Here is a 16,044-nt window from a genome sequence, read left to right on the forward strand (position 1 = left end):
CAGAGTCACTAGGAAAATTTTGGTGGTTCAAATGATCCCTACTCATCTTTCTACAACTCAAGTGTAAATCTCAACACTCACAAGTGAAATCTAACAAGACTTCCCCAAGTGGGTCACTTTGATTTTAACAACCAAGAACTAGCCTCAATAATTAAACAAAAATATTAGATTGCACAACAAGTAGGAGATACAACAACTTATTGTGTAAGATCAAATAGATTATTGAAAACAAAATCTATTTGTAAATACAAATAACTACGAGTACCTAATTAGAAAAGATTGAGTGGTGTCGGAAACCGGATCCACTGATGAGCTCGTCGCTCCTACATTGCTCATCGTCGTCCATGTCGTTGAGAGGAGTGGTGTCGGAGGCCGGTAGCGGATCAAAGTTGGATCTGGTGACGACGTCGGCGACCGTTGGGACGGCGGGGACTGGGGGCGATTTTAGTTTGTTTGAGGAAGAGTACCAGGTACAGTTGGCGTTGACACTGAGCGCGTCAGATCTGGATGAGGTAGAGGATTTGGACTCCGTGCAGATGAAGGCAAAAAAGAGGATGAGCTTGGTAAGCTCTGCTACAGCGGAGGCGGGGGTTGGGAGTAGAGAAGGGGAGCATAACGCTATGGAGTTGAGGGTATTTTAGGGTATTCTTAAATAGCATCTCACTGTGTTGTCTTGGAAAATGTAATAAGGGCTGAAACACAAGTACTTCATGTGTTTGGGGCTTTGTCACACAAAAAATAATTTGGGGGGCCTGGTCACAATCACTTTATTTTTTGGGGGCCTAGACAATTTTCTAAAAATACATTGAACTTCCTTTTCTCTGCAGTTGCTGGCGTGCGCCTTGACCAACTATTCTAAAACATTTCTGCACGTTGAGCTTTGATGGATATGCATAAATAACCCAAGATTGCCAAGGGATATCGCTAGCTCTCTCCCTTAAAAGAAGAAAATTTACAGGACAGAAACAATACCAAAAACAGAAGAAAATGGTGAGAGCTCCTTGCTGCGAGAAAATGGGCCTAAAGAAAGGTCCATGGACTCATGAAGAGGATCTGGTACTGATCTCCTACATACAGAGATATGGCCATGGCAATTGGAGAGCTCTCCCTAAACAAGCTGGTAATATATTTGTTAACATAATATTTTCCTTTTCTATAGCTTTCTTTTTTTGGCAATCAATCAATTTGATGAAAGCTTTCATGGAGGCTAATGGTTTCGATGTTGTTTATGTTTTTGGTGTAGGTTTGTTGAGATGCGGGAAGAGCTGCAGATTGAGGTGGATTAATTATTTGAGGCCTGATATTAAGAGAGGGAACTTTAGCAAAGAAGAAGAGGAGACCATCATTAGCTTGCATGAAATGCTTGGCAACAGGTAAAAAAAATGTCCCAATTGAAATCAGAGCTCTCATCCGTTTACAATATTTTAGATCATTAATTTATGTGTGTATTTCAATAAATTTATGAAGGGTAATGTTATTTCAAGGTAGACAGATGTATCTCAGCTGAATGTGAAACTATAGTGATCTCTGCTCTTTAAGTAGTTTCTTAAATTTAGTTCATCTACCCATTACACCAAAACTCCGAAGTTATGGCGAGGATTAAGGATTATAGTTTTATATTAATTCTAACTTGCCCCCGCAGGTCGAACGCCCTTTTTTATGGGTCGAAACCTGAACTCACGTAGCAGTGTTAATTTTTAGAAAATCCGTATTTAATTTGTGACCGGTGGGATTTGAACCTGCAGGGTTGCTTTGATACCATCTTAAATTTAGTTCCTCTGACCATTACACCAAAACTCCGAAGTTATGGTGAGGATCAAGGATTATAGTTTTATATTAATTCTAACATAGTTGATACATCAAGAACTGGCTGTACTTTGATCAGTATAAACAATGGGGACTCAGGAGTTAATGCAATGATCAAGAATTTTTCTCATCTGAACGCACCATCTAGTGAATAAAGACCATTGGATAATTTTCAAATTTAATTTTATGTTTTTGAAATAATAGTACATGTGTAGAATGAAGCACGAGAGATTGAATTTATAAGAAGTAAATTAAATAGGAAACTAGTTAAATTGTTCATTACTTTGGAGTGATTTTCAACCCCCCCACCCCACCCCACCCCACCCCACCCCATGTTTGCCTGTGTTTCCTTCCTCTCTTGCCCCTTCATTCAATCCAAGCTCAATTTGAACACTGACAAGAATCTCTCATAGGGAAGGGTGGACCTAATATTATAATCCCCCCTTGATCACCAACATTAACTTAATCACAATGCCCAGCACTATCAGATAGAGTATAACTCTTGCCAATTAATTGTATTTTATCTGCAACTTGATCAGATATTTAAATCTCATAATATCAAATCATATCTCTTATAAAACTTCCACCGTGTTTACCTTTGTCAGATGGTCTGCAATCGCTGCAAAATTACCAGGAAGAACAGACAACGAGATCAAGAACGTTTGGCATACGCACTTAAAGAAGCGGGTCAAGAACACGAATCCAACAATTCAAAATTCGAGAAGGAAGAAGATAAAACCAAATCCTGAAGAATCTCCTGAGAGTTCTTACAGTGATTTATCAATTGTTACGAGAGATAGCATTAATGAGTCTACTAAGGAGGAGAATTCGTTTGAAGGGTTTCCGGAGATTGATGAGAGCTTTTGGGCAGATACATTGTCTTTGAATAATAGCAAGGACTTTGGTTTAAGTGATGGTCTTGAAAAGTTGAATGACAATGGGGAGGATATGAGTTATTGGTTGAAGGTGTTCATGGAGTCTGAAGGTTCTTTGGAATTGCCTGATATCTAGCTCATATATTATGAAATATTTTTTAGTATCTTTCTTTTTTTTCTTTTTTTTTTAAGCGTTGAGGGGGTTCTGAGGGATTAGAGTAAACTAACACTCCAGCAAATTGATTGTACTTCAAAAGAGAAGGCTAATTTTGTTGTATTTAGATTTCTTCAAATCATGTAATGAGCTTTTTTATGACGCCTATTGTGCTTTCTTCATGACATCTCAACTGACTCTGTACTGAGTTTGGACAAAAAACGTAAGCTAATATCGTGCAAAATGTGGGATTTATCTGGCTGCCTAGCCTGATGGTGACAAAGCAATAGGAGAGAGGTCCGGTAACTTCTATCAATTTTTTATGGTTGGAAATTTTAATCTAGATGTGAAAGAAGTGAAACAGAGATATCTCTGTGAACCTAAAATAATATTCATTAAAAAAAATATCATCAAAAGTTACTAATTTGTGTCTGGTTTGTGTACATGCATGTCACAGTAGTGTCACCGTTTTCCTCAAATGAAAAATCATAAAAAAAAATGGCAATAAAATTTAGCGTTCTAATTTCTTATCATTAATGTGATTACTTTGAACGTGGACTTATTTGCTTCCTAAAACTTATTAAAACGTTGCATTCATTATTCACATAACTTTACCCGCTTCTTTCATCACCACATTCAATTTAGAAGACTATCATGTCATGAATATTGAATTATATCACTATGAATTATCACGGCGGTTATGACAAATCTCTAGGAATAGACTAATATCAATGATACGAAAGTGCAAAAAAATATTAAGAACACAATATAGAGATCTCTCAATCACTTAATTCTTGATAAATCTTAAAAACCTAATACAATCTCTCTTAAATAATAGAAACAAAAGATAGCAATGACTTCACAAGAGAACAATGTTCTTTATTTTCCTTTGGTGCTAACTGTAGATTGATAATCAATTTTCCAAATGACCCTTGTGTACATAAATATGGTGAAGAAATGGCGAGCACAGCGATGAAGACTGCAGGAAAAGACGAAGGAATAGGTTTGGATGATGTGCGGTTGACCGCGTGTGGCGCGGCGGTCGACCGCCATCTGCGGTCGACTGCAAGTCGGGTCTAAGCTGGGTTTTGGTTTTCAACCCGTTTTATTTCTGAATTGATATATAAGTCTAATTCTAATTAATTAGGGTTAAGCAAGGACGTTTTGAGCAGTTTTTGAGAGGGGATTATTGCATCCAATTGTGAGAGATTTGTGAGAGATCTAGAGGCTTTGTTTTAGGGTTTATTTGAGAGATTTGTAACCATATTTGTACTATCTTGATTTCTAATAGTAAGAACTCCCCCCCCCCCCCTAAAACCCCCCCCCCCCCCCTCCTTGCCCCGTGAACGTAGGTAATTTGTCGAACAACGTAAAATTCGTTTGTCTTGTTATGATGTTGTGTTTGGCTTATTAGTTATGATTTATCTCGTTCTTATTCGTGTGGTTTCAACCTCCCGTCGTACACAACAAGTGGTATCAGAGCTTCAGGTTTGGCTTGGGGCTTGTTCGAAGGATTCGCTGAAGGATTCCTACTTGAAGAGTTAGATCGACAACATAGAAAAAACAAGCACATCAAGTTCGTCTCTTATGAAGGCGATACAAAGTCTGAGCATCAATTATATGAAGATTGATGTTCCGAAGTTCAATGGTAAGATTAATTTTGGTTTATGGAGATGTCAGGTGATGGATGTATTGGATGCACAGAATTTGAAGAAGACTCTTAAGTTACAAGAAAAACCTGCTGACATGAAGGATAAGGTTTGGAAGAAAATGAATAGTAGGGCTTGTGGAGTTATTCGGTCATGCTTGACATCGGATCTTATTTATGACATGATAAACAAAACGTCAACGAAGAGAATATGGGAAACGCTCAATGAGAAGTATCTTACGAAGAGCATTAAGAAACGGATTCACTTGAAGAAGAGGTTTTACCAGTTCAAGATGAAGAGGGGAGTTTCCATTAGGGAGCATGTAAATAATTTTACAAAGCTACTTTCAGATATGGCTAATGTGGACATCATGGTTGAGGATGAAGACAAGGCGGTGCTACTTTTGTGTTCGTTGCCCGAGGATGATTTTGGTACGTTCATTCTCACTATGATCAACGGAAGAACTATTGTTAGCTATAAAGAGATGATCTCAGCTTTGATGAATTATGAGTTGAGGAAGAGTATTGGCGAACCCTCCGAGAAGGCATCAGGAGATGTATTAGTAGTTCGAGGCCGTAGTCCAAATCACCGCTAAGTCAACCGCTCAAAATTGAAGAACAGAGGTGCCTTTAAGAGTGTTGGTAGAAATCAATGTCGGTATTGTAAAGAAGGTGGACATTGGAAGATTAACTGCCCAAAGTGAGAGGATAAAGCTGGGAAGAATAATGGGAAAGCTGTACAAGCTTGAGAAGTGAATGTTGTAAAAAGTGTTGGCATTAAGATTCAGATTCTTCGGGCTATTCGTGTCCTACACTACCGTTGGTTTGCTACGCCGACTCTACGGAGTGGATGTTGGATTCGGAAGCCACATATCATATTTGCCCTAGGAGGGATTAGTTCTCCAGCTTTGAGAAGCTGAAAAGAGGGGATGTCGTGCTTATGAGAAATGATCATGTATGCTCTATTGGTGTTATTGGTTCAGTCTGGATCAAGATGCATGACGGTATGGTGAGGGAGTTGAAAGAAGTGAGGTTCGTATCGCAGTTGACAAAGAACATCATTTTTCTTGATACTTAGGAGGCAGCTGGTTATCGAGTGACCTTAGAGGATGCTACCGTGAAGATCATGAAGGGTTCTATGGTGATGATGTGAGGAGTTAGGAAAAATTTTCTATACTATTTGAAGGGTAAGACAGTTACAGGGGGTCTGACAGCTTCTATCACTACAGAGGAGGACACTACCATCTTATGGCAGATGAGATTAGGACACACAGGTGATAAATTCTTGTAGTCATTGGCGAAACATGAGCTTTTGAAAGGTACTAAGACCTACAAGATGGAGTTGTGTGAGTATTATGTACTTGGGAAGAAGACTAGAGTAAAGTTTGGCACCGCTATTCACAACACCCAAGGTATATTGGATTACGTTCACACAGATGTTTGGCGCCCTTCCAAAAACACATCACTTGGTGGTGCCAACTATTTTGTTATTTTTATTGATGACGATTCTAGTAGGAATTGGGTATACCCCATGAAGCATAAACATGAGGTCGTGGATATTTTTGTGGAGTGGAAGAAGAAAGTGAAGCTGCAGACGGGTAGAAAGGTAAAGACTCTACGTTCAGATAATGGTAGAGAGTATAAGAGTGATCCGTTTTTATAGTTTTGCCGGGATCACGGCATTAGGTGATACTTCACAGTTCGAGAGACACCGTAACAGAACAGTGTGGCTGAGAGATTGAACTGTACCTTGCTGGAGAATGTGCGATGTATGATGACGCAGAGTGAATTACCTAGATCCTTTTGGGCCGAGGCGTTAGTTTATGCGAGCCATCTTGTTAATAGGTTATCATGCACTGCGATACATATGAAGACTCCTTTGGAGCATTGGTCTGGTTCCGTAGCTAGTGACTATGAGTCGCTTCGGATATTTGGGTGTCCTGCTTATTATCATGTTAGTGGTGATAAACTAAATCTGAGGGCGAGGAAGACAGTCTTTGTGGGATTTAGAGATCGAGTTAAAGGCTTCAAGTTATGGGATCCATAGGATAAGAAGATAGTTATTAGCAGGGATGTCACATTTGATGAGGTATACATGATGAGGACTCAAGTTCCTCTACAAGTGGAGGAAGACCAGATTCGAGAGATATCGCAGCAGGTGGAGGATGATGTGACTCCACCCACTCTAGATAGCATTGTATCCATTGAGGCTCCTACAGAGGTGACACTGGGAGGAGATGGGATGATAGCCGGGCAGATAGAGGATACAGTAGTTTGTGAGACTCAGGAGCAGGGTCATGTTCAGGAGTCTATTACAGTGAATAGACCTAGAATGGTGATTCGTCGGCCAGCTAGGTATAATAATGTCATGGTCGCATATGCATTATCAGTGGAGGTCGTTGATGATATGGTTCTATCCATATTCAGAAAGGCAGAGTCTAGCCCTGATTCGATCAGGTGGAGGGAAGATATAGAGGAGGAGATGCGGTCTCTTCAGAAGAACGCCACTTAGGAACTTGCAAAGCTACATAAGGGTAAGAAAGCTATTGATTGTAAGTGGGTATATGCGAAGAAGGAGGGATCTTCTATTGGGGATATTAGGTATAAAGCTAGATTAGTTACCAAGGGATATGCACAGCTTGAAGGCATTGATTACAATAAGGTATTTTCACCCGTTGTGAAGTATTTGTCGATTCGAATTTTATTAGCATTAGTAGCACAACTGGATTTGGATTTGATCCAGATGGATGTTAAGACAGTCTTTCTACATGGATATTTAAATAAGGAGATCTATATGATACAACCTTTGGGATTCAAAACTACAGGAAAGGAAAATTTGGTGTGCAAGCTGAAGAAGTCTCTTTATGGATTGAAGCAATCGTCGCGATAGTGGTACAAGAGATTTGACAGCTTCATGGTTAGCCATGGGTACATGAGGAGCCCATATAACCCATGTGATTATATACACAAGCTACAGGATGGTGAGCACATATATTTACTTTTATATGTTGATGATATGTTTATTGCTTCCAGGAATTCTTTGGCTATTCAAAGGTTAAAAAAGGAACTGTCATCCGAGTTTGAGATGAAGGATCTTGGAGAAGCAAAGAAGATATTGGATATGGAGATCGAGAGAGACAGGGTGAATGGGAGATTAAAGCTTACACGGAGGAGTTATTTGCAGAAGATGTTGAAGAAATTCAGCTTTGATGGTAATACAAAAGTAATTAGCACTCCATTGGCTCTCCACTTTAAGCTTTCAGCTAATATGTCACCTATTTCAGTTGAGGGTAGAGATTACATATCGAAGGTTCCATATGGTAGTGCAGTGGATAGCTTGATGTATGCGATGGTGTGTACAAGACCAGATTTGTCACAGGCCATGAGCATGGTATCAAGGTAAATGCACGATCCCGGGAAGGGTCATTGGGAGGCCGTGAAGTGGATTCTACGGTATGTTAAAGGCACCATGGATGTTGGATTGATTTTTCAAAAGAGTGAGAAGAATGGGCGTGATTGTATTGGTTACGTGGATTCAGACTATGCAAGGGATCTTGACAAGCACTGGTCTACTTCAGGATATGTATTTACATTGGCAGGAGCATCGGTTTATTGGAGATGTACACTTTAGTCTATAATTGCTCTCTCTACTATAGATGCAGAGTATATGGCGGTGACTAAAGCTGTTAAGGAGGCTTTGTGGTTGCGTGAACTGTTGGAGGACTTAGGGATTACACAGGAGACCCGTCGGGTATATTGTGATAGCATATCGGCTATCTATTTGGCGAAGAACCAGGTTTATCATGCACGCACAAAGCATATAGATGTCAGATTCTACTTTGTTCAGGACGTATTAGATGATGGAGACGTCATATTAGAGAAGGTCTACACGAAGGACAACCCTGCAGATATGTTGACCAAAATTGTTTCAGGTGTAAACTTTGGTTATTGTTTAAAGCTATTGAAAATTCTTTAGTATTGAGGGCCTTTGGAGGCCATTTGGGTGAACTACGTTCGACTTGATTCATTGGGCAAGAGGATACATAGGTAGTCTTGTTTGACACAGCCGGTTGGATTTGTTGATTTCGATGGGGGAGATTGTTTGAGCTCTTGTTTGGGTTCCCGACTTGTTGTGGATTGAGTTCGTTGAAGTGGGTTGTTTTCACTTCGTCCTAGATGCAACAAGTGGGATATTTGGATGTTTTGATGTCGGCTCAGTTTTGGTAGAAATGTTCGCTGAGGTGGAGAATTAAAGAAATGACGAGCACAACGACGAAGACCGCAGGAAAAGACGAAGAAATAGGTTTGGGTGCTGTGCGGTCGAAAGCGTGTGGCACGACGGTCGACCGCCAACGTGCACGAAGATGAGTTAGATTTAGTATCAGGTCACGGTCGACTGCGAGTGGTGCGACAGTCGACCGCCAAAAGTCCAGAGACTCAGGAAAGTTTTTATCGTTTTCGCAATCAACCGCGATGGGTTTTACGGTCGACCGACCAAACCCTGTAGGGTTTTTTAGTCTCGGTAGTTGGATCCGGTCGACCGCGAGTGGTTTTGCGGTCGATCACGAGTCAGGTCTAAGCTTGGTTTTAGTTTTTAACCCGTTTTGTTTCTGAGTTGATATATAAGTCTAATCCTAATTAATTAGGGTTAAGCAAAGATGTTTTGAGCAATCTTTGAGAGAGGATTGTTGCATCCAATTGTGGGAGATTTGTGAGAGATCTAGAGGTTTTGTTTTAGAGTTTATTTGAGAGATTTGTATCCCTATTTGTATTCTCTTGATTTCTAATAGTAACCCCCCCTGCGTCCTTGCCCCGTGGACGTAGGCAACTTACCGAACCATGTAAAATTCATTTGTCTTGTTGTGGTATTGTGTTTGTCTTATTAGTTGTAATTTATCTCGTTCTTGTTCATGTGGTTTCAAGCTTCCGCCGCGCACAACATATGGAATCGAAGTCTTGTTGCCCACGTAATTGAAATCTTGGTGGAAAGATAAAATGTGATTGGTTATACCAGCACAATTCTAATATAATTAGAATTCAAATACACCACTTTTATGCTTATCTCCAAGTTACGTAGGTGTCAATGTACTTTTGTAATTAGGACCTTTCATAAACCAATTTGTCACTACTTCAAGCATGCTCTAGGCCAAAGGATGATTGAGTCAAGATGCCAACTTCGATCGAGTGTATTTGAGGCATCCATAACAAATCACTATGTTGCCTCAAATGCATCAAAAAATCTTCACTCCAAAATAAACAAACACGCTCCACTTTTTCCAATAGCCCTGCAGGGCATTAACTGTGGCACATATCGATCAAGTCGAAGCACCGCTTGAATTTGCTAACTGAAAGTGGCCTCATCAACAAATTAACTAAACTCACTACATGACGACCTAAATACTTAGCAAACTTATCACCTAAAGTAGCTCATGAATAGCTCAAGGGTGCAAAATTGTCAATTGACAATGCATAGGCTACTATATCTTTATATCTTTGTAGTGGGTGAATATCTTGTCTAGACTGATCTCTAGCAACAGTGTATTCCCGCTCTTCCGTCTACTTGAATGTGATTTTGATGTTGGACTCCCATAATCTTATCCTGCTAAAGAGCTAACATGAATTTTTAACTTCACCTTTTGTTTTGTAGTACGCGTCTTATTTTAATTAACTGAAATTGGTGAATGTTTCTAGTGGAACATAGCCGACTCCTTAAAAGTAACATCACCACTGATAATAAACTTAGGAGATTTCAAACCAGGACACCACAACCTAAAATCATTAGCATTGGATAGAAATATGCACTTATTCACTCAATGCTCAATTTTTCATTAATTACATGCGCATATGCAAGGCAACCAAATATTTAAGATTAGAATAATTTGCAGGCTTACTAGGCCAAATCTCCTCTGGAGTTTTGAAGCTGATAGTAGTAGACAATGACCAATTCACTAAGTAGTAAGCTATATTCACCGCTTCCACCCAGTATTCCTTGCCTAAACTCGTATTGAATAATATACGACCAACTTTCATCAAGAAGGATTTTGTTCATACGTTATGTCACTTCATTCTATTGTGATGTACAATGGACTAAGTGATGTCTAATGATTCCCTCATTCTTGCAGAACATATTAAATTTTCCTCTACAAAACTCAAGGTCATTATCAGCTCCAAGCCTCTTAACCAACTTTCTAGTCTGCTCCTCAATCAAAGACTTTCTGATAATCATATTTTTACTATATTTTTATACCTTCATTATCTATTTTATTTAAATAAAATAGTCAATAATAAATGTTTTATCTTAAATGCTTGTTAATAAAGATTAGTGAATAAGAGCTCAAAGAACTCAAATTTCCTTGATTTTTTACCTTTTATTTAAGCCGAGATCAAGCCAAGCAATCTACATAAGCCAAAAAAATAATGATCCAATATGAAAAGAAATCAATTTTAAGATGATTAGCCACAAAAAAACAATGATATCTCCTAATTTGGAAGGCAAAATTTAACATATAATATATAAAAATAGTCTATCTCCACAAGACTGAGCTATCTACATTTTTAGAATTTTAAACTTTTAATCGGTTTGTTAACCGATTGGCCAATAATTGGTCAACTAATTGGTCAATTGATTGACCAACCAATTGATTTGTAACAAACTTGTTTTGTGACTAAGAGTTAATCCTTGGAGTCCAAGTAAAATTCAATGGTTCTTTTTGTTTGCTATAGACTATAAATAGGGATAGATGGTGAGGTTTGTGGGTGCGAAATTTTATAAAAACTCTATTTAGAGAGGAGAGTTACTCTTAATTGAGAAGAACTTCTAAAAAATTATAAATTTGTTGTAATTAATAAAAAAATTATCTCTTTATATTTTTCTTTTCTTCTCTTTATTTAATGATGAAGATGAAGATAAAGATGAAGATGAATGTTTACTTTCAAGAGGCTAGAACCCTCTTGCAATGTAAATTTCCCCTTTTATATTCTATTTTCTTGTAATATTTTTATTTTAGATATTCAAACCCTCTTGTTTTAGATTTATTTAGATATCTTGTAGAATAGGTTTACTTTTATGTCTTTATTTTTACATTATTTTCTTGTATTTATTTTGTAGTATAGATTTATATTCTTGCATAGTTTAGATTTCCTTTTATGTTCTTTTCTTTCTTGTTCATAGTTTAGATCTTTACTCTTTGCTCTTATTTTCCTTTTTGTAGTTAATTTTTATTTCTTTTATTCTCTCTAGTCTAGATTTTATTTTTTGTTTTTATTTTCTAAGATGTAAAACTAATTTTTATAGAAATTCTAGAATTGTATGAAACTAGTTTGATTTCATTTATAATTTGTGAATTATTATCTTGTGCTTAAAATGATCATGTTTAAAATAATCAACTAGAGAGCTAATTGGTATAAGAAGAATTTAATAATCTATGGTTATCTTAAATGGTTTGATAGGTTATTCTTATGAATTTTAGAATTGCTATCTAGTTATTGTTCTTTTCATGAATGTTAATTTTATTTGGATGATAATATAATAGCTTATATTTTTTCTTAATTAGTTTGATAGTCTATACTTAATAAATCTAAACTAAAATGTAATAAAAAAGAGAATGTTCATAATTTGTAAGTGAAATTGGCTAGTGGATTTCTAGATACTTCATATCTCTAATTGAAACCTTTATTTTTTACTTTCTTGATTTTTCTTTTTATTCTTAATTTTTTATTTGTTTATTGATTTTATTTTTCTTTATTTTCTTCATATTTCTTTCTCCCCTCTTAATCTAGTTTTGTTTTTATTTGCATATAGTCACAATCACTCTCTTTAACTCTTCACAACCACTTCTATCACTCCTAATTATCACACACACAATTTAAGAACCAATTTTAATTTTTTTATACAGCACCTTCTCGTGGGATTGCTATTTTTCTATACTATAACCAGCTAGTTGTGCACTTGCAACTTAGGTATTATTTACCCTATATCACTTGCACTGCTTGAAAGTCACAAACACCTCATTTTTATATCTCAACCTTTCTTGGAGTGGTCATCAATAAATATCAACAAATATCTTGAACTACCCTTCAAAGCAACTTGAGAAGATCCCCAATAATCTAAATGGATATAATTCAAAGTACCTTAGTCTGATGCACTGCGTAGAAGTTGACTCTTTTTTTGCTTTCTAAAGATACAATACTCACGAAACCCTAATTTTCATGTACTCTACCATATAAAAGATCATTCTTGCTCAACTCGGCCATCTTAACTCGCTCATATGACCAAGTCTCATATGCCATAATCTGATAGTATCTGCTTTTGATATCGATGATGCAATTGTAGCTAAACCGGTAATAGCAGAAACTGCAAAACACAAGCTGCTAATTTTCTTTCCTTTCATAACCATAAGAGAGCCTTTTGTAACCTCAAGAACTCTACTTTAGCTAAAAAATTGCACTCAAGACTATCAAGAATACCCAAGAAGATGAGATTCTTCCTTAAATCCAAAGCATGCCTAACATTAGTCAAAGTTCTCATGATTCCAATATGCATCTTAATCCAAATTGTCCCTCTTCCAATAGTCTTGAATGAAGCGTTAATCCCCATGAGAATAACTCCACCATCGACAGATTCATAAGTAGTGTGACATAAATGATAGAAATAACCTTAATCCAATATCCAATCATCCATGTGCCTATTTTTATCATCGGTAACCAATAAAATCATATTTTCAATAATATCAACTTCAGCGAAGTCATCCTTTCTTACTTCTTAATCTTTAATCGGCATGTGCCTTTTTTTTTTTTTTGCAATATCTGTAGACCAAATTTCTATGCTTTGACTTATACATATTACCTCCAAAACTCCTTTCTTCAGGTCTTCAGCAAACAAACAAGTTGGAAATTCTTTGTTGATCTTCTATTCATTCAACAAGTTCTCTTTGACATTCTTGATGCTAATAGAATATTGACCATAAATCATAGTATCACTGAAGTGCTTGTAGAAAGACGGAAAGAATAAAATAACAATAGGGTTTGATCTTCATTATTGATCTTAACATCAATCTTACTGATCAAGTCTATAATCATATAATTAAATTCATCAATATGATATTTGATGGGTGTATCTTTTGACATCTGAAATATGTACAGTCGTTGCCTCAAGAGAAGGTGGTTAGTGAGTAATTTTGTTAAATACAAATCCTCCAAGTTAGACTATAAATCAACGGTTGTCTTCTCTATAAGAACTTCTTGTAAAATTTCATTTGTCAAACATAATTGGATCGATATAAGAGCTTTATCATCAAACTCGTTTCAATCTTCCTTAGTCATGGTAGTTGGTTTTTTTGACCTCTTGAACAAAGCCTTCTTCAATTCGCTCTGTGTAAGCATGACGATCATCTTAACTTACCAAAAGTTGAAACCGATGTTGCCATCAAACTTCTCAGTATCCCCCTTCATAGTGGTTGTCATCATCCTCTTATCTGATCGATAGCTAAGGGCTCTGATACCAATTTGTTATGACAAATTACTAGGAATAGACTAATATCAATCACACAAAAGTGTAAAAAAAATATTAAGAACACGATAACATAAGGATATACATGGTTCGGCTTACAGCCTACGTCCACGGACGAAGGTGGAGAATAGCTTCATTAACAAGTTGTGAGGAATACAATGTGAGAATTTCTTAATCGGTCAATCCCCAACACACCCTAGCCTAATACAGTCTCTCTTAAATAATAGGAGCAAAAGAGAGCAACGTTTTCATGAGAGAACAATGTTCTTTGTTTTTCTTTGGTGCTAACTGTAGATTGATAATCAATTTTCCGAATAACCTTTGTGTACATAAATATGGATCTGAAGCCTTGCTGCCACGCAATTGAAATCCTAGTGGGAAGATAAAACATGATTGGTCATATCGGCAGAATTCTAATATAATTAGAATTCAGATACACCATTTATATGCTTATCTCGAAGTTAAATTAATAGGTGTCCACTTTCTTTTACAATTAGGACCTTGCATAAACCAATTTGTCACCAATTCAAAATAGCATGCTCTCAGCCAAAGTATGACCGAGTCGAGATGCCAACATCGATTATGTGTATTTGAGGCATCCATAACAATGGCTCATCTTTTTGAAAGTTCCATATTTAAAGAAAGAAGGGAAAAATGTGTCCAGGCCCCAAAAACAGAAACTTCATGTGCTGCAGCCCCTCCTAGTTTCCCCCATGTGGTTCAGCCCCTTGAAGTATGATATTTTGTGCTGCAGCCCCTTTTTAACAATTATTACATGCCAACTAAGCTAAAATCCCCAAAATAACCTTATCCCTTCTTCTCAATCCTTCAAACTCAGTTCTCTCTCTCTCTCTCTCTCTCTCTCTCTCTCTCTCTCTGGCAACAACATGTAGTGATGATGGGCAACCTGAAGAAAAATGAAGAAAATGGCAAAGAAGGAGATCATTAGACTCTACAGAACAAAACCCATTACAGAAAACTTTGCCTGGATTGAAAGTGTACCTTCAGTATTGGCTGCAACTGTGTCCAAAAATCCTCTTTTAGTGGGTTTAGAGGCTTTAGGAAAATAACCCAGAGAGAGGACTGAAGGATCTTCTTCATCAATCCAATTTCTCTCTTTTGACGCCATCAGATTAAGTAGCTTTGGACAAACTTCACTTTTCTTTCTAAACTCTTCTCCCATTTTTTTTACTCAGACTGGAAAAACAGAGCCCGATAGGAGGAGCTAAGAAAAAATGTCAAAAAAAAAGTTAGTTCTAACACGTGGGTACAGTGTTAGTTCTAACACGCGAGTACAGTGTTAGTTCTAACACGCTACAGTGTTAGTTCTAACACGCTACAGTGTTAGAACTAACACTGTAGCTTGTTAGAACTAACACTGTAGCATGTTAGTGTAGACAATGTAGCCGCGTGTTAGAACTAACACTGTAGCTTGTTAGAACTAACATTGTAGCGTGTTAGAACTAACACTGTAGCCGCGTGTTAGAACTAACACTGTAGCGTGTTAGAACTAACACTGTAGCTTGTTAGAACTAACATTGTCTTTGGCTCGGTTCGGATGGCTCCATCTCGTCGAGATAGGCGATTTTCATATATAATTCGTCCAATTCCGACTTACGGTTTGAAAGTTACGGCCTATTCTTCGATCCATGCTATAGAGCTCGCCTAACGGCTTGAAGATCGCCTGCAGACCCAGGTTCGTTTGCAGTCCCCAGCTTCGCCTGCAGTTGCAAATCCGCCTGCAAACCCAAGTCTACCTGCAGTCCTAAATCCGCCTGCAGACCCAAGTCTGTCTGCAATCCCCAGCTCTGCCTGCAGTCTCAAATCCTCCTGCAGACCCCAAGTCTGCCTGCAATCCCCAGCTCCGCCTACAGACCCAAGTATGCCTGCAGTCCCAAGCTCGCCTGCAGACTTAGCTCGCCTGCAAGCTCGCCTGCAGACCCAAGTCTGCCTTCTCGCCTGCGGTCCCAGCTCGCCTGCAGTTGAAGCTCGCCTACAGCTCGAAGTTCGCCTGCACGATCAAGCTCGCCCGCAGACCCAAGTCTGCCTGCAG

At 37.8% G+C, this 16,044-nt stretch overlaps 1 protein-coding gene across 1 annotated transcript; it reads left to right on the forward strand.

Moving 5' to 3' along the window:
• The first annotated feature begins 941 nt into the window (after window positions 1–941).
• Window positions 942–2,997, forward strand: LOC109827578 (myb-related protein Myb4-like). The gene is made up of 3 exons (XM_020394583.1): window positions 942–1,120; window positions 1,244–1,373; window positions 2,412–2,997. Exons 1-3 carry the CDS (start codon window positions 988–990, stop codon window positions 2,815–2,817), a joined length of 669 nt encoding a protein of 222 aa, XP_020250172.1. The 5' UTR covers window positions 942–987; the 3' UTR covers window positions 2,818–2,997.
• Window positions 2,998–16,044: the final 13,047 nt, after the last annotated feature.

The sequence above is a fragment of the Asparagus officinalis genome, unplaced genomic scaffold, assembly GCF_001876935.1.
Source record: "Asparagus officinalis unplaced genomic scaffold, Aspof.V1 AsparagusV1_Un304, whole genome shotgun sequence".
NCBI classification, from domain to species: Eukaryota; Viridiplantae; Streptophyta; class Magnoliopsida; order Asparagales; family Asparagaceae; genus Asparagus; species Asparagus officinalis.

Coding starts and splice junctions, on each gene's coding strand:
- LOC109827578 (XM_020394583.1), top strand. CDS start 988: ATGGTGAGAGCTCCTTGCTGCGAGAAAATGGGCCTAAAGAAAGGTCCA. Junction 1,121..1,243: donor AGCTCTCCCTAAACAAGCTG/GTAATATATTTG, acceptor TTTTTGGTGTAG/GTTTGTTGAGATGCGGGAAG. Junction 1,374..2,411: donor CATGAAATGCTTGGCAACAG/GTAAAAAAAATG, acceptor TACCTTTGTCAG/ATGGTCTGCAATCGCTGCAA.